Source organism: Eucyclogobius newberryi, unplaced genomic scaffold (genome assembly GCF_026437365.1).
Source record: "Eucyclogobius newberryi isolate DKJ021-1_F unplaced genomic scaffold, fEucNew1.0.hap1 SCAF_11, whole genome shotgun sequence".
Taxonomy (NCBI): Eukaryota; Metazoa; Chordata; class Actinopteri; order Gobiiformes; family Gobiidae; genus Eucyclogobius; species Eucyclogobius newberryi.
In genome coordinates this window covers 31,918,584-31,942,061 of record NW_027315735.1, presented here as the reverse complement: position 1 = coordinate 31,942,061, position 23,478 = coordinate 31,918,584, and the positions used below count along the sequence as shown (strand labels likewise).

The window sequence follows — 23,478 nt, the reverse complement described above, 5'->3', positions numbered from 1 at the left end:
ACAAACTGGACTGGACTCGTGCTCTGGACTCGGTGCAGAAGGTGGGGGACAGAAGGGTCCTGGCTAAATTCACATCTATGCTGGACCATGAGTGTCGCCCCCTGCAGGACACTCTGTCCGCTCTGGAGAGCAGCTTCAGTGAGAGACTGATCCACCCTCGCTGTGTGAAGGAAAGATTTCGCAGATCTTTCCTTCCTGTTGCTGTCAGACTCTACAACAAACACTGTTAGCCCTGAACATGTGCAATACTGATGTAACCATGTGCAATACCTGTAAATAAGAATGTTCTATTTTGTTTTTTATACGGTTTACTTATCTGCTAATAGTATTACCTAGTCTTGTGCTAGCTATTTTTACTTTATTTTTATTTTATTCTATTATTATTATTATCTGATTTTTATCTTTATTTTGTATTTTTATTATCTATTTTATTTTATTTCCCCCCCTCCATTCCCTATTAAGATAGGAGAGGAGTTTTGTTAAGAGTTTTTTATTTTGTTCATAAGAGTTCTATTAACTGTCCTTTCCTCCTGTTTCTACTGCGTTGTGAAATTTCCCCTTGTGTGGATATTAAAGGTTTATCTTATCTTATGTCTCCAGGTGAAGTATTCACATGGTAGGTAAATGTTATTGATTTATTTTAGCGAGATTCGGCTAATTCCCCGTAAGGAATGAACGGAGCAGGAAGTGGAGCTCCGTATTTTTAAGGCAACAGGAAGTTTCCGCTGGGTTTCCTGAAAAGCGGCCAATCGAATCGAAGACACATTTTGAACGGACGCAATTAGCAAAGCACAAAGACCGCTATTTCTGAACTGCCATTATTTCCTCAATGACTTCAAAATATCTCGTCTTATTTTGTGTGAAAAGTGCTAATCCTGTGGTTTGGAGCTGCACAGACGTGTTCTGTTCTGAAATACATGTGATTCTTGTGCAGCTGCTCAGTTCATAGGCCGATTTTCTGTTTGTCCATTTCCCTGGAGACGTTTAACATGTGACTTTGAACAGAATCCTATTATTATCATGTTATCATCATCACAAATCTAATTACGACGGACACAATACTAGTCAGAAAAATGACATTTACATGTTTTTTCCCCAAATTGCTCCGACCTTCCTGGAACCCGGAGTCAAATAAATACAGTTTGTCAAATTGTTTTCCATCGACTCGTGTTCTAAATCCTGTTTGTTGTTGGTCAGAACGAGGATGAGGACGGAGCGTGGAACAGGAACAGGCCGGCGCTGGTGTCCATCCCAAACCCTCTGTACGTCGGCTCCAGTGCCCTGAGTCGACCCGGCCCGGTCAGTGCACAAAACAAGACATGAAACTACAACCTCACTGGTGTATTTACATTGATGTTCACTGTGTCATTGCACACACTGAATCTTCATCTTTATATGTGACCGCTTCATATGATGTCATTATTATTGGTACATTTGACAGTGAAGCACGACCGTCACACGCTCACAAACGGTCCAGTTCCCTTCACTGCCACGATCTGTCACTCATATTTGATTTTGAACTGGCTGCTGAAACACAAAAATTCATTTCTGTCGTTTGGGAACCAATTGTACGAACCAAATTATTTAAATGTTAGACATGATGTGGCCAACAGGGGGAGTTTCCTTTTGAACAGAAGTGGAAAGAACATTCAAAAGTCACTATAAAATGAACCTTTTTGGACTGGAAGAGTGATGCTGCTGTTGTTGTTTCTAAACTGTTTGTTGCAGGAGAGCACCCAGGAGCCTGAACCTCCAGCGCAGCCTCAGGAGCCTCCTCAGATTTTAGACCTGGACCAGTAGAAAACACAAAACCTCCAAAGAGATGAAGACAAGTCTAAAGAATCCACTATTCAGATGTACAGAGCCTAATAAAAACACAACTGTCTGATAAATGGTTGCCGTGGTTACTCACACACTCACATTGGTTGATTTCTTTGTCTGTGAGAGTGTTATCAAAGCACCGTAAAGCGCTTGTGTCGTGAAAGGTTTATTCAAGTCTCGGGGAATTAGTTTTTGTTGTGAATCCTTAAAACATCTGGAGCGTCAGAAAAAGAATTTTTCTCTGGAACTGAATCTCTTTTTAACAACACATTTTCACCCTCGTGGTGTTTACTAAAAGCTCATAATTGGTCATGTTAGGTGGTGTGTCGTGGTGTTCTGTCAGTGCAGCGACTCAGATAAGGTAGAAAAAACAGCAGTGTTCATTCATTGTCTTTTTATTTATTTTTTTATGTTGGCAAATAACAGCTTTTTATTATATAAAGTGTGTGAAACTATAGCAACAATGGAAACCAAATCATGAAAAGCGCCACAGTATGATTTGGTGCAATAAAATGAGAAGGTTTTGAAACTAGAATAAAAATCAAACTTATTATCCAAGTTCAGAGGAAACTGAAGCCGATGGCAGCTTCAGTCACTGTCACTCTGGTCAGACACAATCTGACCAGGAACGTGCATTCAGGGGCATTCAGGGTCAATCTTGGAAAGATTTTTTTTTTTAAATAAAATATAAAAAAAATATTAATATTTTGTCATCTGGTATGTATGATAAACCCACTTTCTGTTTGAATCCAATATCGAACAATATGTCAAATAAGAATGTCAAAATGTTCAGATGCCGTTCAGATACAGGGAGGAGGCTGCTCCTGCTCAGCCTCTGGAGCACACACACACACACACACACACACACACACACACACATTCTCGATAATGTATGAAATGTATTTCTGAAGCATGTTTTAGTCTCACAGATTCATTATAAAACCGCAGTAAAAGTTCACTCAGAGAGGCTTCTTTACATGCGCCGCATGGACGCGCATGCTCCTGAGCCCGGCCGTGTGTTTCACTATCTTCTTCCTTATTATTGTGTTTGTAGAATCTGGACGATTACATTTCCAAGTTAAAACATTTCACAAATCTGGATTTTCAATCAAAGTAAGAGGTTATAACTAAAGAAAGACCTCTCTGAGTGAACTTTTACCGAAGTTGAACGGGTTGTTTTAGATGGACCTATACATCTAAAAACGCCTATGTCACTCATTGAACACATAGCCTAATGGTTAACAACGCGGCCATGAACACAAGAGAAAGTGTGTTCGACTCCCTCACCACACGTCACTGAATCTGACCAATAGGAGAAGTGGGCGTCGGCTCCACCAGAGACACAGAGGAACCAGGACCAACCAGACCAAAGCCAACAAACAGAGGCTCTGAGGAGGAGTGGAGGAGGAACAGAGTGTTATCATGTTTAACATCATAGAAGGACAGAGCTCCAGCCTCAGAGTCCAGGAACACACCTACTCTATCTGAACTGTAGTAACAGTTTGTTTCCCTTTTACAATGATAAACAGACCATCCTCCTCCTCCATCTCTCCTCAGACTCCAGGACTGATCATTGTCTCCAAACCTACAGTCCTCAGCGTCTCCTCTCCGTCTGATTCCTCTGTAACTCACTGCTACATCTACAGACCCTCTCGTCTCCACCTCCCAGTAACAGCGTCCAGTCAGAGCGGTGGAGCTCAGGACCTGGGGACAGGAACTGAACCTGTCCTGGTGAGACGGAGACAGCTGGAGCTGCTCCACATTGGTCACTGTCCTTTTGTCCACAGACAGCTCCAGTTTGTCGTTGGCCGTGTTTGGATCCAGAGTGACGTGACAGAAATCTGCAAACACAAATACACTGTTCACATCACTTTATTATTATTACAACACTTATAAGAATAGAATAGAATACAGATTATAAACAATAAAGTCAAAGAAAAAAGTGAATTTATTGTAGATTTGAGGTGGTTTAAGTGATTTAGAGAATTTTGCCGTTTGAATGTCACACTCACCAAGAAGAAGAAGTAATATATATAATTGTTTTCATATAAAATGTATTCAAATGTTTTCTTTCTTTAAAGGCGGTATGGACGATTTTTCGGCGATTTGAGAACGCAGGCGGAAGTGCACATGTGCACTCCCCCGTGCGGACTGATACAACACACACGTGTGTTTGTTTATTAGCGCAACGGATCGCATCGCATCGCTCGTCTCCCGTAGATTTCTGTCCACTTCTGCGTCAGCTCGAACTGTCTTTCTCCGTCTTCATTTTGCCCCGTACACTGAGGGAACTATATTATGATAGATCTATGCGCTTAGACACGCGGAAACGTGGGGACGAGCCTGACGCGGCTGCAGGTGAGCGGTAGGTGCGTTTTATGATTGATACGTGGCAGGACAAATGATTTATCCACGCCACGAGGAAATATGATACAAAATTTGCTGAAAAAAATCGTCCATACCACCTTTAAGTACAACAGTTTTTAGTGTTTTTCTAATTATAGTTTAGTTTGTGATGATGAAACAGTTTTTTCTGAGAGATTGGTCCTTTTCCAAAGCAGTTGCTCCTCCTCTTCCTCTGCACTTCCACTAAACTCTGGGTGAGTCTCCTTCAGCTGAGAGGAGGTTCCTTCATTAGAGGCTCAGAGCTTTGGCTTTGGAACCACACCCCCTCACTCTGAAGAGACACGCCCCTTTACCAGAAAAGCACCGCCCACTAATGTCGCCAATATCAGACTTTTAGTTTAAATTAATCATTGTTTTTTGTTCATGCAGATCCTCATGCTCTCATTTCACCTGTGACTGTGTCGAATGTGGGTCAAACTTATTATTTTTGCATTTTAAAGTATTTTACAAATGTATCTCTCATTTACAAAGTCAAATGTGGGACGATTCAATTCCTAATTAATTATTGATGAAAATAAACATAACACACTCATGACATCACTTCCTGTTTACTCACACTTCCTGGGGCCTGGGACCATCCAGCGCTCTCCAGCAGGATCCAGCCTGAAACACACACAGCTCTGTCACTGAGGGTCACTCTCACACATGGACAGTAGAGTTTTCTAGAGCAGAGCAACACAAACACAACTATACGACTGACATGAGAGAAATGAGGTCACACAACAACAGGAATGAAAGACACAAGACTGTGCCAAACCTGCTACAAAACCACAGCAGCTTTTGTTTGTTCATCAGAGTTATGGCTGAGGGAATAAATGAGTTTTTAAATCGATGGTTTTATATGTGACTGACCAGAGGAAGTGACTCAAACTCTGAGTCCAGGATGTGATGGTCATTCATGATTCTATGATCCAAACCAGTTTCACACACTGCAAGGATGAACTCTGCAGCAAACCATTATTTTAGAAGTCGACTCGTCACTCATTATTTTCATGACTCGTCCAGTCAAACAATACATTTCTATTGAGAACAACTCATTCTTCTTGATGAAGGATAGTTACATATGTTCTTATTTGTATTGAATGATAGCGCTGTGTTTGTGATAGAACATGTTTCCACATATTTCACTGATGTTGCTGTTGATGGTGACGAGGTCATGTGATCTCACTTGTGTAGAATTGTATTGTTGATTTGGTTTTTGTCCAATCACAGAACAGTGAGAGTTCAAAAGATCTGGGTTTTCAGGCAGTGGACAGTTCCTAAAGCTGGGGACACACTGCACCACTTTTGTAGTTGTGAGAGATTTAGAACGTTGTGGAGGGTTCACACGACACGACTGGAATCTGTGTGAGGGACTGCAGGGGGCAGTGTGGAGCTCACCTGAGGGACTGTAGGGGGCAGTGTGGAGCTGACCTGAGGGACTGTAGGGGGCAGTGTGGAGCTCACCTGAGGGACTGCAGGGGGCAGTGTGGAGCTCACCTGAGGGACTGCAGGGGGCAGTGTGGAGCTCACCTGAGGGACTGCAGGGGGCAGTGTGGAGCTCACCTGAGGGACTGCAGGGGGCAGTGTGGGTCGTCCCGTAGAGTGGTCAGGAGCTCTGCTGAGGGTCCTGGATGGTTGTAGCTCAGGTCTAACTCTGTCAGATGGGAGTGGGCGGAGCTCAGAGCTGAGGCCAGAGAAGCCCCGCCCCTCTCAGAGACGAGACATCCTGACAGCCTGTAGACACACAAGGACACTTTCTTAAATCCCCTCGTCCTTCCACTTGATTTTGTGTTAGTGTGGGTTTGTTGTGTTTACGTGTGTGCGCCTTTAAACACTCACTATTATATCTGACATTGCTCTGAGCAGACGCACCCACCGCTGCTACAAAACTTGGCTTTAATATTTATTTATTTATTTAATATGGACATAGCATAGCAATATTGGACGAACCAGCTGCAATGTTTTAAGTGTTTTAGCAAAATAAGCTAATTTTCAACACCTGTCCATAGGAGGCTTTTAGAATTAAAACAATAACATTTACAGACTATATACAATACATTTCATTTTATACATCACCATGTGCACAGTTCTGTCCTGATTTCAGCCACAGTTTCAAACACCTAATAAAGGTGCTCATGTGCTTAGGCACGCGGAAACGTGGGGACGAGCCTGACGCGGCTGCAGGTGAGCGGTAGGTGCGTTTTATGATTGATATGTGGCAGGACAAATGATCTATCCACGCCACGAGGAAATATGATAAAAAAATTGCTGAAAAAAATCGTCCATACCACCTTTAAAGTTATACTTTTGATTATATACGATCCAGACCGAAGCGGCACCATTTTGAGCTCCGGCCTTTTCTTTTCTTTTTCCCCCTTTACGTGAGATCGGTGAGCATTGTTTGTTGTGAAGATCTAAATCTGAAATGCACATTGTTTGAATTCTTTTGTTACACTTTGAAAAGTTGAGAGGAATTATTAATGTTCATGTTTTACTGCAGTTTTAATGCAGACTATTGTTGTTTTACTTGAGAATGTATTTGATTTGTATAAAGACAAACTGTATTGACAGAAATACAGGTTAATTGCAATTGCTAAAAGCATTATTACAATCAAGACAAATTGTAAAGTTATTTTATTTGTTTAGTTAATAGTATTGACACTGTGGTCAGTTTTTTTTGTTGGGCGGACCTGTCGTTGATGGCGAGCCACACCACTGGACCAACTGAACAATTGGATCCTCTGCTACACGGTGCAGTGTGGTAGGCCTACTGCAACAAGAACTCCTTCTACGCCTTTCACTTGCTGCCCCTTACACACACACTTCCCTGGAACATTGGAACTTACTATTGACTCTTAAGGACTTTGCGGACTATACATACCTTCACAAACAGGAAGTGAACTTGGAATGGGGAGAATCATTACTCTGTTCTGTTGTAACATGATACTTGATTGAGATTTATATTGTTGAAATTGCATTGTAATGTGATTATTTTATTGGGTGCACCCAGGTAGGAACTTGAACAACTGTGATATTCATGTAACAGTATTTTTGAGAAAACTGTTGGTACTAAAGAGTATATTTATCTCCAACATTTATCATTATTATTTTTTCCTCTTAATACAAGCTGGCATTTAAAACTTAAACTTTTGTCTGAAGTCTCATTCACGTCACTGCTCCTGTAAGTAGCCGAACCTTCTGGTCCAAAGAAACATTTTGAAGTCTATTTGGTTAAAACAACAACTCTAAAGTGACAAGAGAGGGTTACAAATGGGTTCAGCTCAGAGTGGTATAAAGCTTTAAAAGACACACACAGGAGGGTCTAAGGACAGAGGACTCTGGGACATCGTCCCTCTCAACCACTGACATTGTCTGACTCCATCGCCACCACAGACATTGTTGATTCGGCCTCAGAGGCGACTGTTGTTGTGATTTTGGGCCTTACAAAAATAAATTGAATTGAACTTACTCCTTTCCTATGGGGAACTTTTAACTGGGCACTCAGACCCCTCCGAGCTGAAAAGAGGCCATCATGATACCGATTTGATTGTGCCTATATAGACCCATTTCTATTCTGAATGTGGATTATAGAAAATTCACCTCAATTATGTCCAAAAGAATGGAACAAAACAAAGCCGTAATAACTAGTTTGGACACTGAAAAGGCTTTTGATTCTGTTAGCTGGCCATATTTATTTAAAGTGCTAAACAAATTTCAAATATTGGGGCTCTTTACGACGGTTCAACATCAAGAATTAAAATAAATGGTCATCTGACAAGTCCACTGACTCTTGAATGGGGGGTGAGGCAGGGCTGTGCCTGGTCTCCCCTCCTGTTTGCATTGGCCTAATTTATTAGACAATCAAAACAAATTCACATTGTTACAATTGATGGGATGGAACATAAAGTTGCCTGCTATGCAGATGATGTTCTATTATATTTGACCAAACCAGACATTTTCAAACCTAAAGTGATGAATTTTCTCCAAGAAGTTGGTCCAATGTGTGGATACAAATTAAATACTGTAGAACAAAACACTGAAATCCTCTCTTACTGGCATCCCCCTCTGACCTTTATCCATTTAAATGGCAAACGGAATCTCTTAGTTATTTAGGTGTGGTACTTAATAGAGACCTATAAACAAATCTTGAAACTATAAAAATGTATGTTTTGCCCAGATTTCTCTATCTGTTCCAGTCTCTTTGATGAGTGGAATAAAACCATTTTTAGATTTATATGGGAAGGAAAAACCCTGTATCCGATTCAAAACCTTGCAATTATCAAAAGAAAAAGGAGGCTGAGGTTTGGGTTTGCCTCATTTGAAAAGTTACTTTATTTCAGTTCAAATCAGAGCGTTGTTGGTGTGACCAAGAATATGAAGCTGAATGGAAAAATATTGAGATTAACGAGGCGCACAGGTGAGTGTAACAGTAGATTTAGCGTGTTTTGCATTGGTAGAACTGACACTTCTAAAGGTGCACCCTTAGTCACTGCAAAACGCGCAGGAGAAAATGTGGTAAACGGATTTAAAATGTATATTTGCGATATAAAGGCGCGCAGCAGATAGAGAAACGTTGCGCGGAGCGACTCCAGACTTCCGCTTCACGTACTCTTAACTTTTGACTTATAACTGTTTTGATGTTTCATTTAATACTATTTTGCGTTGTCGGAGGTACTTAAAAAAATGTTTTTGATAATAATACATTTTATTTATATTGTATAAATCAATAATCTAAGTGCGTCGGATCCGTAAACCAAGTAATAAAATAACCGCGGTCTAAAGCCTCGTACAGACCGCGGCGTGTACATATTAAAGACAAACGCACCGGACGCGTGTTCTCGACGCCCCGGACTCATGTCTGTAAAATACACTCGGCAGCAGACGTGCATCCGAGTCGTCCTGCACATGCTCAGTGGAGTCGAGTCGTCCTGCACATGCTCAGTGGAGTCGAGTCGCCCTGCACATGCTCAGTGGAGTCGAGTCGCCCTGCACATGCTCAGTGGAGTCGAGTCGCCCTGCACATGCTCAGTGGAGGAGTTGTGCTGTGTTGCTTTTCTCGTGGTGTAAATGGAGTTTAATGGCGGCCCATGGATTTGGTTTATTAACTTTAAAAAGTCCAAGAGTGGAGGCAGGCGATGGGCCCCGGGGCCCGTCTGGGACCCGCATATAATTCAGAGCTGAGCAGAGTTTAGTCAATATCATTATTTGCTCCAAGAGCTGCGTCTTAAGGATTTTTTTTTATCTTGCGGGGTTTGTTTTGGGTCTTTTTCAGGGTCGTGCGTAGGACGTCATCTCTGATTGGCTGCTGCGGAGCATCTGCTGCAGCGAACTGAACAAATCTGAACACGTTGCGCCAGCCGCTTTGGCCGCCTCGGTCGCCTCATACGCGTTCAAAGCGTCGAGAGTAGGGATGCGTACCGCTACGACGGACCAGATCCGGACTTGTAAAAACGTTTCGGTTCAGGTCCAAAAAAACCGAAACCCCGGTGATTTGGTTCTGGACTCATTAAAAATCTACCTCTCACATTCTATATCCTTTACGTTCTAGAATCTAAACCATCTGAAACCTTCCATAGATCGCGAAATTCGCGCTGGAAACGACGTAAACACTGACATCGCTGTCAATGGCGCGGAGCATCAGCGACGCACGCGTCTTCCGCGCGGCAGAAGTTGAAGCCGGCGCAATGAGTTTAAAGACGCGAGAGACCGAACATTCGGGAAGATCGCTGGCTTAATTGAAGCGTTTTAAGCCGCCGCGTGCGTCGCCGCTTGTGCCGCTCCGTGAGTTAGTTTAACGCTTGTTAAAGGAGCGGGTTGTGCTTTGGTTTGGGTGTAAATATTGTAACTTCTCGCTCAGGTCAGTAATGCTGGTTTAGTGCTCACAAGTTGTCACTTTATTTCTTGAACAGAGTTGGTTAATGTTGGCCGTAACCATGGTGATGGAACAGGAACATCAGAAACCACCTCTTCTCCTGAGCCCGCTCTTAGCTCCGCCCCAGAGACCGCACGCACGCACTAGAGACTAGGGTCGCTACAATATGAATAAAATAACTGTTATGTTGTGGTGTGATGTAGCATTTATTTAGGTGGGTTAATGTGCAATATACATATTTATACATCTAAGTAAATACTAAGTCAAAGTAATATTGTTTAATTGCTGGATTCATAAATTGGAGCTATCTTTTGTAATAGTATTTGTATTCTACAGTTGTTAAATATGGTCTTGTGTTTAATGATGTATTGTGTGTAGTGTAAAATATTTTCATATTCTATTTTTGATACTGCTAAGTTGATTGATTTATAGTGGTTCTAGTTGACTGTTATTCTAGTTTTTGAAGGTTTTTACATGACTTTGATGCCAATGGATATCTAAAGGCATTAAACTTCAGGTGTGGGGAACAGCCCAGTCAAACCAGTAATGCACTTGACAAACATAGCATCAGCTGAAACAGCTGCCCCAATACCAATACTCAACATGCTCTTGTTCGGAAGTTGTTCCTCTAGTAAAACACATGAATGTGTGTTAGCTTGTAGCTCGTAGCTTGTGATTTGTAAGTTCTGTTAATAAACAGTGAATAAACCAGACAAGTTGAGTTCATTTCACTCTGCAGTTAAGCCTTGTGTTTGATAGTCGTCCTCGTTCATGTGTCTTCAACTTAATTTAGCCAAGTAGCTTACGCTGTTATAACATTATGCAAAAATGGCATGAGTTCAAATACAGACTGTTGGATAAATTGTGGCAGCAAGAAGGCAGACTACAATTCTGAGACTGTCCTGTGGTTCAAAAGTTTTGGACTGAAATTAAGGATGCACTACAAACTGTTTTTAACATTGCCATTCCTATGTAACTATGTACTGGGGCCTGAGAACTCCTGCCATGGACACAATAAACAGTTACCTCGGGAACATACTCTTGGCAGCGGCTAAAAAGTCCATCACAAAAAAATGGATGACACAAATTGCGCCGACAATAAAGGACTGGACAGACACTACTTTGTCATTAGGGTAAACTTAAACAAAAATGCTGTTTACATGAAGGTCATTTATCACCCTTTGAGTTATTATCATGAGCTTATGGCAGTAACTATAAAACTGCAGCATAAACCAACTTGATAATAATCATTTGGAGACAATTGTGTCCAAATGAAAGTGAGTTAACTGGTGTGCATCAGCCTGGACACATGGGTCTGGGCAGCGCTAACACAGAGACACATGTTGTCTGGAGCGGCTCGTCTTCCTCGCTCCTCTGGGAAGAGCTGCTCAGGCCGAACCCCCTCAGGCCACGCCCCGCTCCTTCATCTGAGCCCGGCCTGAACCAGAGCTGCTCTGCTGGTTCAGCTCTGGGTTTGGATCTAGTCCCACTGTAGCACCTGCATCACACTCTCACATAGTCCTTTTCAACAACATCAAGTGAATATCCATGAAGACAAATGTAGGATATATATTTGTAGTTTAAGTCTTTTTCATATTTTAATTAGGCCTATGATTCATTTTCTCTGTTTTCCAATGAGTGAAAATAACATCATTCTTCTTTTTATGTGATTCTTTGTGATTTCCTGTTCAGATAAACGCTGCTTTCTGCTGTATTCCGTGCACACATGCCTTAAATCCTGTGGGTGAAGCCTCTTGAAACATGAATATTTGAGGGTGTTTCATTGAAATGAGGCTGGTTTTCAGTGTCCACATTTATCATCAGCAGCTCTGCGTACGGCAGGATCGGAGCAGTGCAGACAGGTTCAGAAACACCACGTGACCTCTGGTGTATGAACAAATATACACCCACATTTACACCATTTTACTCACAATGTTGAGGAATGAGAGAATCAGAACCTATTCAAGTATTTATTGATATCTAATTCTAAGATCTATTAAAGTTCCTAAAGAGTCTGTTAAAGTCTAAAAAAATGTAATGATATTTTCAGTCAGATCTAGTTTACGAACTAAATAAGAAATCTTAAATCTCCTGTAGATGTTTTCTATCTAATATGTCAGCAAAATGAAGCAAGAAATAAAATGTAATTCAGGCTCTGTTATTTTTAAGATTTGAATGTCACAAATATGTAAAATACTGGCCATTTTTACACATCAAATTCCTTATTTCTATATAAAAACATGACATGATGAAAAAAAATGTCCTCTTATATTTATGTGAGTAAAGGACAGGAGAAGTTTGATGTCTTTAAACTTAAGATGTTTCCCTCTTCAGCTGCAGTGTCTGGCCTTAAATATAAACTCAGTGTATTCTCAGCAGTTGTGGCTGTACTTCCACAGTAAAGGGGCAAGAGGAGTGTGTCTGGAGGCCAAAGAGCTGAAACTGTGATGAAGGGACCTCCGCTCAGCTGCAGAGGTGAGTTCACAGTGAGTGCAGAGGAAGTGAGGAAAGAGGAGGAACTTTCAGAAAGGGAAACACAACACATTCATGTGGGACATGGGGCCGGTCTCACCTGAGGACCTCCAGTCTGCAGGGGGCGCTCTTCAGTCCAGAACACAGACACTCCACTCCTGAGTCCTTGAGGTGGTTGTTACTGAGGTCCAGATGTGTCAGACTGGAGGAGCTGAGGACTGAGGCCAGAGCATCACAACAGTCTTCAGACAGTCCACACCAGGACAGACTGAGGAGAGAACATGACACAGTCACTGACTCTGACTAATGTTCATTTCTTTGATTAAGAAATACAAAATGTACATTATGACACCACCAAATGGACACAAATATTAACACAATATTCACTTTGTTAAAGACTCTGATCAAACAGTTCCAACTGAATGTTCTCTATGTGTGAGAGTTAGTGCATTACCATGGAGACGCCCACTTCTAGTTATCACCATCCATTTGGATTATTTGGATTTGGCTCTGCTTTTTATGTTGTTCAGTTTTACAAGATAAGATTCAAGTTTTTCCACAGCAGTGTTTCTTTTGTGAACTTAAATTAAATAAAGATGAAATCTACAGAAATACATGAGAAGTAAAAGTACTAAATGTACAAATATAAGTTTAAACTATTAAAAAAACAAATGGGGGCACCAGGCACGGCGCGCGCACTCTCCCCGGGGCCGCGCGCAGGGACGAACTCGCTTCCATCACAGACTTCTGCAGGAGTTTGACGAGAAATTGCTTCACGCGCTCTTGTCTTTCGACTTAATACCGCTTTTTACATTTGATTTAATGCTATTTTGCTTTGTCGGCGGTACTTTATAAAAAAAATATATATATATAATAATGTATTTTATTTATATTGTTTGAATCAATAATCTAAGTGCGGCGGATCCGTAAACCAAGTAATAAAATAACTAAGGCCTCACTACAAAAATATGCTCAAAAGACCAAAACTGAAACCAACAATTGTCCAAATTAAAAGTTTTCAAACTAAAGTGGATTATTTAGAGATTGTTTTTTATCTTTGTTGCCCAGCGACGAGTTGGCCACTGTCCAGGGTGTACCCCGCTTAAGGCCCAAAGTCACTGGGATAGGCTCCAGTCACCCGCGACCCCGAAAGGGAACAAGCGGTAGAAAATGGATGGATGAAAAATGTTTGTTTATAACAGGAAAATAGTGAGAAATTAGTGATTAAACAATTTAAACATTTCTATTTGTTTTTAGTTTGACCTAAACAGAGAAAAATGATCAAAGGAAAAACAAGTCTTTTTCATGATTAAAGATTCTGATCTCACAGTTCTAGCTCAGTTTTCTTCATGTGAGAGTTACTGCATTTCCATCCAGGTTTAACACACGCTTTTTTCAGCATTCTTACTTTTTGTTGACTGAAAAGTCCTGTAATTTTTATCAATATAATATATCTGCTGACTAAAACTAAATAAAATTAAATTAAAGAGAACTAAAATGTTATAATTGTTTGTCTTTATGTTTCTGTCTCTGGGAATTATAAATGTGGTCAAGAGTGTTTGTAGAATGGTGCAGCTCAGGTGAGAGGCAGCGCTGTCTATATGATCTGATCTGGGGCTGTTCTGAGTCTCACCTGAGGACCTCCAGTCTGCAGGGGGCGCTCTTCAGTCCAGAACACAGACGCTCCACTCCTGAGTCCTCGAGGTTGTTGTAACTGAGGTCCAGATGTGTCAGACTGGAGAAGCTGAGGACTGAGGCCAGATCACAGTTGTGTTTGTACAGTTTACAGCCGGACAGACTGAGGAGAGAGAGGAATATTAGAGACGAGAATCATGATGATCTGTGTTAATAAAGTCTAGACTCACATGACTTTTCTGGAGGCTTTTATTACAGGCAGCAGACCAATGAAAGCCTCTGAAGAAGGATCATATTTCCTGAGGTCAAACTCCTCCAGGTCTGATTCAGAGGACAATAAGAGGAAGGCCACAGTAGACCACTGAGAAACAGACATGTTTTTATTAGAGAAACGTCCTTCTCTCATGAAGCTCTGCACCTGCTCCACCAGACTGTGGTCGTGAAGTTCATTCAGACAGTGGAGCAGGTTCAGACGACTCTCTGATGAAATATTATAACCATAATCCAGCTTCTTTTTGATGTACTTTACTGTGTCCTCATTGGTCCCTGAGCTATTTCCTGTCTGAGTCAGACCCAATAACAGGCTCTGATTGGTCGGCAGAGACAGACCGAGGAGGAAGCGCAGAAACAGGTCCAGGTGTCCGTTTGGGCTCTTTAAGGCCTGATCCACAGCAGAGCGGTAGAAGAGCTCTGGACTCTCTGAGGGTTGACGTGGCAACAGCAAGTTGACTCCAGAGTTGTAGAAGGTCAGATGGACGTGAAGAGCTGCCAGAAACTCCTGCACACTCAGATGGATGAAGCAGTAGACCTTGTCCTGGTACAGGCCCGGCTCCTCTCTAAAGACCTGTGTGAACACTCCGGAGTACACTGAGGCCCCTGCAGCGTCCAGCCCACACTCCACCAGGTCTGAATCATAGAAGATCAGGTTTCCTTTCTGCAGCTGCTCAAAGGCCACTTTTCCCAGAGACTCCACCATCTCCCTGGTCTCTGGAGTCCAGTGAGGGTCGGTCTCAGAGCGGCCGTCGTACTTGAGGCTCTTGACTTTGGCCTGGACCACCAGGAAGTGGATGTACATCTGGGTCAGAGTCTGGGGCAGCTGTTCTTTGACTCCTGTCTTCATCACATGGTCCAGGACTGTGGAAGTCATCCAGCAGAAGACCGGGAGGTGGCACATTATGTACAGACTGCGAGATGTTTTGATGTGGGAGATGACGTCTGTGGCCTGCTGTTCGTCTCTGAACCTCTTCCGGAAGTACTGCTCCTTCTGTGGGTCTGTGAACCCTCGCACCTCTGTCACCATGGAGACGCACTCAGCAGGGATCTGATTAGCCGCCGCGGGGCGTGTAGTTATCCAGAGGCGAGCGGAGGGAAGCAGGCTCCCCCTGATGAGGTTCACCAGCAGCACGTTCAATGAGACGCACTCTGTGATCTCAGTCAGGACCTGGGTTTGGCTGAAGTCCAGAGGAAGTCTGCACTCGTCCAGACCGTCAAAGATGAAGAGCACCTGGAGCTGGTCAAAGCTGCAGAGTCCTTTGGCTTCACTGAAGAAGTGGTGCATCAGTCCCACCAGGCTGAACTGTCTCTCTCTGAGCACATTGAGCTCTCTGAAAGTGAACAGGAACAGCAGCTGGACGTCCTGGTTGGCCCGGCCCTCAGCCCAGTCCAGACTGAACTTCTGAGTCAGCACTGTTTTCCCCACGCCGGCCACGCCCTTGGTCAGCACGCTCCTGATATGTCTCTCTGTTAAGTCCTCTCTGATTGGTCCCTGTTTGTGGGCGGGGCCTTTAAACATGTCCTCACATGTGATGGCGGTCTCTGGAGCGGCTGGTCTCCTGGATTTGGTCTGGATCTGTCTGACCTCATGTTCCTGGTTGACCCCTGCGGCCCCTCCCTCTGTGATGTAGAGCTCTGTGTAGATCTGGTTCAGGGGGGCGGGGTTTCCTGCTTTAGCCACGCCCTCAGACACACAGCTGAGCCTCTGCTGCAGACGCCTCTTCAGTTTATCTCTGCAAACTCCAGCCAAACTCTCTGTAAAGACAAACAGGAAGAACACGGTGAACACAATCTTCTATGGTCAGTCCCACCTCTGGTCCAGAGTCCAGGTTTACAGCCACACACTGTTCTCTCTCTAGACCAGAAAGACCTCATGAGCTGAGCCCACTGTAGAGACACATCCAGGAGCAAGTTCAGGGAAAAGAAATGACTCCACTTTTAAAATCATGATCTTGATTTGGTCCTGATATATGTAAACTTTGAAGTTTTGTACTTAAATTTAAGAAAAAGCTAAAGGTTATTTATCTATCTATTCCAGTAACTCATAGTCAAACCTAAAGGACACAGGAAGTGAGAGGTGTTTCTAGTACTACAAACAAAGTTCAGCTTTTAATTAGTCTAATATGCATTGATTTATACTAGGGCTGGGTATTGCCAAGACCCTCACGATACGATACGTATCCCTATACAGGGGTTGCGATACGATACGTATCCCGATACTTGTCAGAATGAGAAATAGATTTTCAAAGTTAGGGGCCAGGGGCCCCCTATCTAAAAAAGTTAGGGGTTCCCAAGCAATATCAGGGGCCCACAAGCGCGCGCGGCATCGCAGCGTCATAAGAACAAGATACATTTGTTGTTTTAAAACTCGTTATTAGCATGTAAAACAATTTAAAGTACTTTTATCTTTTATTTGATATGAAGGAAGAGCACAAATACTGAATTCCTATAAACCAGAGATCATGATCTTTCAATACTGTTTAATTTAATATAATAATGTTTCTAAGATGCAAAATAAATACTGTATACAACATTTGACACAAGGAGATCTTATATGTTCTGCAGCAGGAATAAATTAAATCACAGTCTACAAAATAACCTGATTACAGACACAGCAAGGAGATCTTATATGTTTTTATAATAATACATATTCTGAATCATAATCTTCTAGTCAGGGAACAAATCAAGTATCAATATTGTTAAAATAGTAGCTTGTAAGAGTTCTGTTAAATACCAAAGCTTGTCAAATAAATACCCGTGTCTTGTATCCCTTTTGAGAAAAGGCCAAACACACGGTGCAGTACAATAATCCTGCTCCTTGACAGACTGATGCAGGGGAAAGGTGTGTCCCACCACTCCATATACTGCCTGTCCCTATCATTCTTCTCATACTCTATTTTTTATTTTTTCTGTTCATCTGTAACTTTTAGTTTTTTTTGGTGTTGGGGGTTTTCCCCCATCCAGATACTTCCACATTGACATTGTCCCTAATGTGCAAAACTACAGCTTTTGTTGCAAAAAACTTTAAAAAGACTGAATAGTTGCGTAGTAGATTGACGCCCGCCAACCTAGAAATCACTTTTGGCGCAAAATTAGACTGGGCATTTCCGAGTGCATCCGAACGCAACCCGAACGCAGCGGCCAATCAGATGCTCGCTTTCATCGAAATTAGATCACCCCCACCGCTCGGCCAATGAGAAGCGAGAATACTGCGAAGTGGCATGTCTGTCAAAATGAAATATAAATGCCCCAAATATGGCCAAATTACTAGTTAAATCTTGATTTTTTTTTGAGGAATTTTGATACAGGGACCACGGGGGGCCCCCTCCAAATTTAAACCTAGTGCCCGCTGGCAATTTGAAGGGCCACGGGCCCCCATCTATTTCGCAGCCTGCTTGTATATTCCGATACAATTCCCTCATTACGATACGTATCCCTATACATTTTAGAAAAAAGGGTCTTAAAAATGTACCAAATTGGTAATGTTTTTACTCTGAATAAGAAAATGTATGAAATGTCATGTTTATCCACAAAGCACTTATTTATAAATCCATTCTGCTCTAATAACTTCATACATCCAACCAACTGATCCAAATAGAAATATATGGAACACATTCTAGTAAAGTATTGCATGTTTCATGGTCTGAACATCTTCTGCACAGATCAGCTTCTGATCAGGTCCACAGCTCCTTCTCACCTCGGCCCAGAGGAGCGCAGCACAAACAGCATATCAAAATTACTATTACACCTCGTTTAAAGCCTACGTGCTACAAAAATCTAAAATGTATATATGTATATATCGATACTGTGACAGTATCGATACACGTATAGATACGGCGTCCGTGACGATCGATCGCCGTATCGATATTTTGAACACAACCCTAGTTTCTACTTGATTAGAAATAATTTATACTTCAAAATCTTTATATTCCACTGTTTAAGACATTTCTTTAGCTTTTTAATCATTTGCATTTGATGAGTGTCAAAACATATTCACTCTTCAAATCTTTTCTCTAGGGACAGAATGACTTTTTCTTTTGCTGTGGCACTGACCTGGACGACTGAGGGATTACACAGACATATACAAAGGTTTTGGTTTCATGTGTAAATCACGTGTGTTCCATCCTGAGCAGATAATCAGGAGCAGGTCATGATTCAGTCTCATATGGACACATCGCTCGCTCTGGGACGAGGGCAGAGGCTGTGGAAAAACACCTTGTTTAGACAGAGTTCTTACTGCTGGACAGACGCTCGGCCACATCCTCCTGTTTCATCCTCTTCAGGAAGTCCAGTGCGATGGTCAGAACGGCCTCTCTGCTGCTCTGCTCCTCCTCCTCACTCTCTAAGCATTCTGGATAATCCAGCCGCTGGAACACAAACTCAGTCAGAGCAAAAGAACACACAGAAACAGTGTTTGTTAACAGACCGTGAAGACGTGGTGCAGCGGCTCTACTCTGAGGCGCTCCGGGCTCCACTCCGCTCTGGGGACAGAGTTACACCTTTGAGCGCACAGGAATCAAAAGGAAATGATAACTTCATTCTGTCATTAATCCCACAGTCTTGTTTTAGTGGCTGCAAACAGACTAGATTGTCTTCCTACAGTTTGCTGCTGATCTTACCTTGTTCTTGCTAATGTTCTTGTTAGTGACACAAGAACTAAACACACCTTTTAAAGTCGATTATCTCATTTTTGGACCAGTCGCTCTTCAGAGACTCACAGATGGGACCAGGACCAGGACCAGGACCAGGTCTGCATGTGTCCAGATTCCTCCTGAACAAAACAATCAGAGCCATGAACTAGTTGAGGCAAGATAGCAAAAAATGTCAGCCAGTTATTACCAGATCATATCTATTTTAATCTGTAAACATGAGTAAAAAAAATGTAGCCGTCGGTTTTAAGACAAAAGGACAAACTAAATGGAGCAAATGAGAATTGGGCCTAAATAAACCAAAAAGATAAAGAAATGAAATATGTCAACAATTCCAGAAAGAGCACAATCTTCAGAGCCAAACTCCTTCACCACAGCAGCTCACATCACAAACTGTTACTGAAGAGTATGTCGGTGTAATCCCTCATTCGTCCAGGCGTGTTCCATAGTAGAAAAAGCTTCAGTTGTAGTCATCTGGACTCAGTTTGAAAAAATAGACGTTTCGACTCTCATCCAAGAGTCATTGTCAATAACAGAATTTAGATCGAGAACTCCGATATTAATACTGTTCTGTGGTAAGACCCGCCCATTGGGAGGAGCCTTCCTGAAGTAGAAAGAGTTGTTTGTTTCAACAGAAACTCCCCCTTGTATCTACCAAGCTAGCCTATTCAGAATCTTAATGGGCTATTAGAAACCTCTTTGTCTTTGTGAGACCCTGGCTCAACCACCCTGAGTACCTGATTAGCATCTGAATGTCCTTTACCTTTCCAGGGGTTCAGAATCCCATTATAAATAACAGGAAGATGAAACCTAAGCCCTCCATTTCTGTTTAAAGAAGGTCTTTCTTTTTTAACAAAAATAGCTTCCTTGACTCCTCTTTCAAACCATCTTTTCTCCCTGCTTAAAACCTTCACCTCACCGTCTTCAAACGAGTGATTAGAGGCTTCAAGATGGAGATGCACGGCACTCTGAGGTCCTGAACTAGTATTTCTTCTGTGATACTTTTGTAACAATCAAGAAACAAGAGCTGGAAACCTTCTCTGATCACATCAATGCGGTGGACCCACATATTAGGTTTACAAGAGAAGACGCTAAGGAGAATCGCTTGGCCTTTCTTGATTGTTCCACGATCAGAGGAGAAGACGGGAAACTCCAAATAGAAGTATATAGGAAACCTACACACACGGACCAGTATCTGCTCTTTGGTTCCAACCACCCACTACAGCATAAGCTGGGTGTGATCAGAACCTTACAACACAGAGCTCAAGGTGTGCCCACCAGCTCAGAGGGCAAGAAGAAAGAGGAAAAACATGTCCGAAATGCCCTCTCAGCCTGTGGTTACCCCGCTTGGGCCCTCAACAGAGTGAAGAGAACCAAGAAGCAGGACGGAAGGGTGTTTCTATCCCTTATGTGTCTGGCCTGTCGGAAAAACTGCAGAGAATTTTTAGACAACACGAAGTCCCTGTTTATTTTAAACCAGGAAACACTTTAAGACAAAAACTGGTTCACCCAAAGGACAAGTTGCCGACTCAAAAACAGAGCAATGTAGTTTATTCGATCCAATGCAGTGAAGAAAGCTGTAAAGAACGGTACATAGGTGAGACCAAACAGCCTCTACACAAGAGGCTTTATCAGCACAGAAGAAATACTAGTTCAGGACCTCAGAGTGCCGTGCATCTCCATCTTGAAGCCTCTAATCACTTGTTTGAAGACGGTGAGGTGAAGGTTTGAAGCAGGAGAAAAGATGGTTTGAAAGAGGAGTCAAGGAAGCTATTTTTGTTAAAAAAGAAAGACCTTCTTTAAACAGAAATGGAGGGCTTAGGTTTCATCTTCCTGTTATTTATAATGGGATTCTGAACCCCTGGAAAGGTAAAGGACATTCAGATGCTAATCAGGTACTCAGGGTGGTCGAGCCAGGGTCTCACAAAGACAAAGAGGATTCTAATAGCCCATTAAGATTCTGAATAGGCTAGCTCGGTAGATACAAGGGGGAGTTTCTGTTGAAACAAACAACTCTTTCTACTTCAGGAAGGCTCCTCCCAATGGGCGGGTCTTACCACAGAACAGTATTAATATCGGAGTTCTCGATCTAAATTCTTTTATTGACAATGACTCTTGGATGAGAGTCGAAACGTCTATTTTTTCAAACTGAGTCCAGATGACTACAACTGAAGCTTTTTCTACTATGTTACTGAAGAGGACAAACCTGCAGTGAAACAGGCTCTATTCAGGGCCCGCTACAGCGGAGCAGAGGCTCTATTCAGGGTCCGCTACAGCGGAGCAGAGGCTCTATTCAGGGCCCGCTACAGCGGAGCAGAGGCTCTATTCAGGGCCCGCTACAGCGGAGCAGAGGCTCTATTCAGGGTCCGCTACAGCGGAGCAGAGGCTCTATTCAGGGCCCGCTACAGCGGAGCAGAGGCTCTATTCAGGGCCCGCTACAGCGGAGCAGAGGCTCTATTCAGGGCCCGCTACAGCGGAGCAGAGGCTCTATTCAGGGCCCGCTACAGCGGAGCAGAGGCTCTATTCAGGGCCCGCTACAGCGGAGCAGAGGCTCTATTCAGGGTCCGCTACAGCGGAGCAGAGACACAAGAACTAAACACACCTTTTAAATTCGATGCCCAGATCTTTGGACATGTCGCTCTTCAGAGACTCACAGCTGGGACCAGGACCAGGACCGGGACCAGGACCGGGACCGGGACCGGGACCGGGACCGGGACCGGGACCGGGACCAGGACCAGGACCAGGACTGGATTTTCTTCTGGTTTTAGATCCAGGTTTGTCCAGTTTCCTCCTGAAGAAAACAAAAGGATCAACACTAAACTAACAGCTGCAGCAGAGGCTGTGGTGTTGAGTTTGTCCTGAATGTAAAACTGAGCGTCTAAAGCCAGTTCTCTCTCAGTAAAAGTGTGGAGCAAAGTTCAGATTAAATGAGTTTTTTGTCTTCACTGATTAAGTGTCTGTCTTCTTTATGTTTATAAAATGAACACTACAAGACATTTTCATGTGTTTGTAATAAAAAAGTCATGAAAACCTCTTTGACATATGGCTCAGCTCTAGTGGAATCATGTCACTGGTGTTTCTTTTATTATTCTCTTGTCACTTTATCACACTCTGTCCTCTTGGTACAGAAGAAATACATTCACTTGAACCTAAACTGAAATCCTTTCTAATTGAAGTCCAAAATGCAGTGAAGGGAGCAGACATTTTCCTGTCCCAGTGTCTCACAGCGGCCCACCTCCCAAACTGAAGACAAGAGGACAAACCTTGTAGAGTCAATCCCACAGTCTTTAGAGCGGTCAGTCTCCAGACACACAGAGCTCAGACCAGGACCAGGATCACAACCAGGACTGGACGGGTCCATCTTCTCCTGAAACCACCAGAGCAGAGGGAAAGTCACACATCTATAATATCAATCTAAACCACTATTACAATGAGCAACAACTCATTTACACAAGAAATCACATTATTTCTCCTTGTATTTAGTAGTTAACTGTAACCTACATAGTTTATTTAACATTTTGTTCATTGTAATCTGTAATAATATTGATTTAAAAAGGCTGAATAATAGAATTGTGTTTTTACTTCCTGCTGCGTGACATGACAGGCTATAAATGATAATAACAGTTATTATATGTTTTAACTTGTCTTAATCTATATGTAAAGCTAAACTGGTCTTGTAGCCTTTAATAAAACCTCAGTAATGACAAAAACATCTAAACTATAGAAAATACAGCACAAAAGACTGATATTTGTCTCTGTCATTCACTGTTTTCCAGAAGAAAAAAGCCCAAACTGATCAAAAGACGCGATTCAAAACTGATTAAAAGTGATAATATGTGTGAAAAAGTAGTGACTCACACATAAATCACAAGGAAACACAGAATACAAAGAGCACAAACAAACCTGAGCAACATGAATAAAAAGTGCGTGTGAAGAAACGGGAGCGGCCTCGTGAAAGCTGAGAAGGCCTAAAGTGCCACAAGACAAATCCTGAACATGTGAACAATGAAAGTCACCTGGACGAGCCCGGAGTCCTGATCTGGACTTGGTTTGGTTCTGAAAAGGACCTCGTTGAGCCCGGGTTTAGTTAGAGCTTTAAATCAGGCCTCGAATAAGCCTCGATGGCGTCGTCTGAAAAAGCTTTTTACTTTCACTTTCGAGACTGTTACGTCACGTAGTGACTCACAGAGGTCTTTTACTCTGTCCTCTGCTGACCCCTGGTGGCGGATGTAAAAAGTCTCTTTCTTGATACTGACCTTGAAGCTCTTAAGGTATGGTCTACATGTTATAACCTTGTAATACACATTGATAAGTGTTCATTACATATACAACGTGCCCATCTCTACAAGTCACAAAACATGTCATATA

General features: G+C 42.5%; 2 protein-coding genes across 4 annotated transcripts in view; one reads left to right on the top strand and one right to left on the bottom strand.

The window, feature by feature from the left end:
* The window catches only part of stab1 (stabilin 1), a 91,811-nt gene extending 89,919 nt beyond the window's left edge, over positions 1–1,892 (top strand). Inside the window, exons 69-70 of the mRNA XM_072432471.1 lie at positions 1,198–1,299; positions 1,729–1,892. Of these exons, the coding sequence (XP_072288572.1) occupies positions 1,198–1,299; positions 1,729–1,800 (174 nt within the window). The 3' untranslated portion in view covers positions 1,801–1,892. The remainder of the gene's footprint in view (positions 1–1,197; positions 1,300–1,728) is intronic.
* Positions 1,893–2,200: 308 nt separating this feature from the next.
* Positions 2,201–23,241, bottom strand: LOC140354731 (NACHT, LRR and PYD domains-containing protein 3-like). Of its 3 annotated transcripts, XM_072439944.1 has the most exons (12): positions 23,127–23,241; positions 22,374–22,477; positions 21,713–21,901; positions 19,128–19,232; positions 18,888–18,942; positions 18,699–18,828; positions 14,419–16,216; positions 14,187–14,351; positions 12,654–12,821; positions 5,773–5,943; positions 4,784–4,830; positions 2,201–3,662 (listed from the first exon to the last, which is right to left on the bottom strand). In XM_072439944.1, the coding sequence occupies exons 2-12, from the start codon at positions 22,469–22,471 to the stop codon at positions 3,115–3,117; spliced, it is 3,474 nt and encodes a 1,157-aa protein (XP_072296045.1). In that variant the 5' UTR covers positions 22,472–22,477; positions 23,127–23,241; the 3' UTR covers positions 2,201–3,114. The 3 variants fall into 3 exon arrangements, with proteins under 3 accessions (XP_072296045.1, XP_072296047.1, XP_072296046.1); XM_072439946.1 differs by lacking the exon at positions 12,654–12,821; XM_072439945.1 differs by lacking the exon at positions 14,187–14,351.
* Positions 23,242–23,478: the final 237 nt, after the last annotated feature.

Excerpts from the sequence above, each read along its gene's own strand:
- LOC140354731 (XM_072439944.1), bottom strand. The coding sequence starts at position 22,471 with ATGGACCCGTCCAGTCCTGGTTGTGATCCTGGTCCTGGTCTGAGCTCT. Across the intron at positions 4,831-5,772 it reads TGCCCCCTGCAGTCCCTCAG|GCTGGATCCTGCTGGAGAGC; the intron begins GTGAGCTCCACA and ends TGTGTGTTTCAG. Across the intron at positions 3,663-4,783 it reads GGTCCCAGGCCCCAGGAAGT|ATTTCTGTCACGTCACTCTG; the intron begins GTGAGTAAACAG and ends TTGTGTTTGCAG.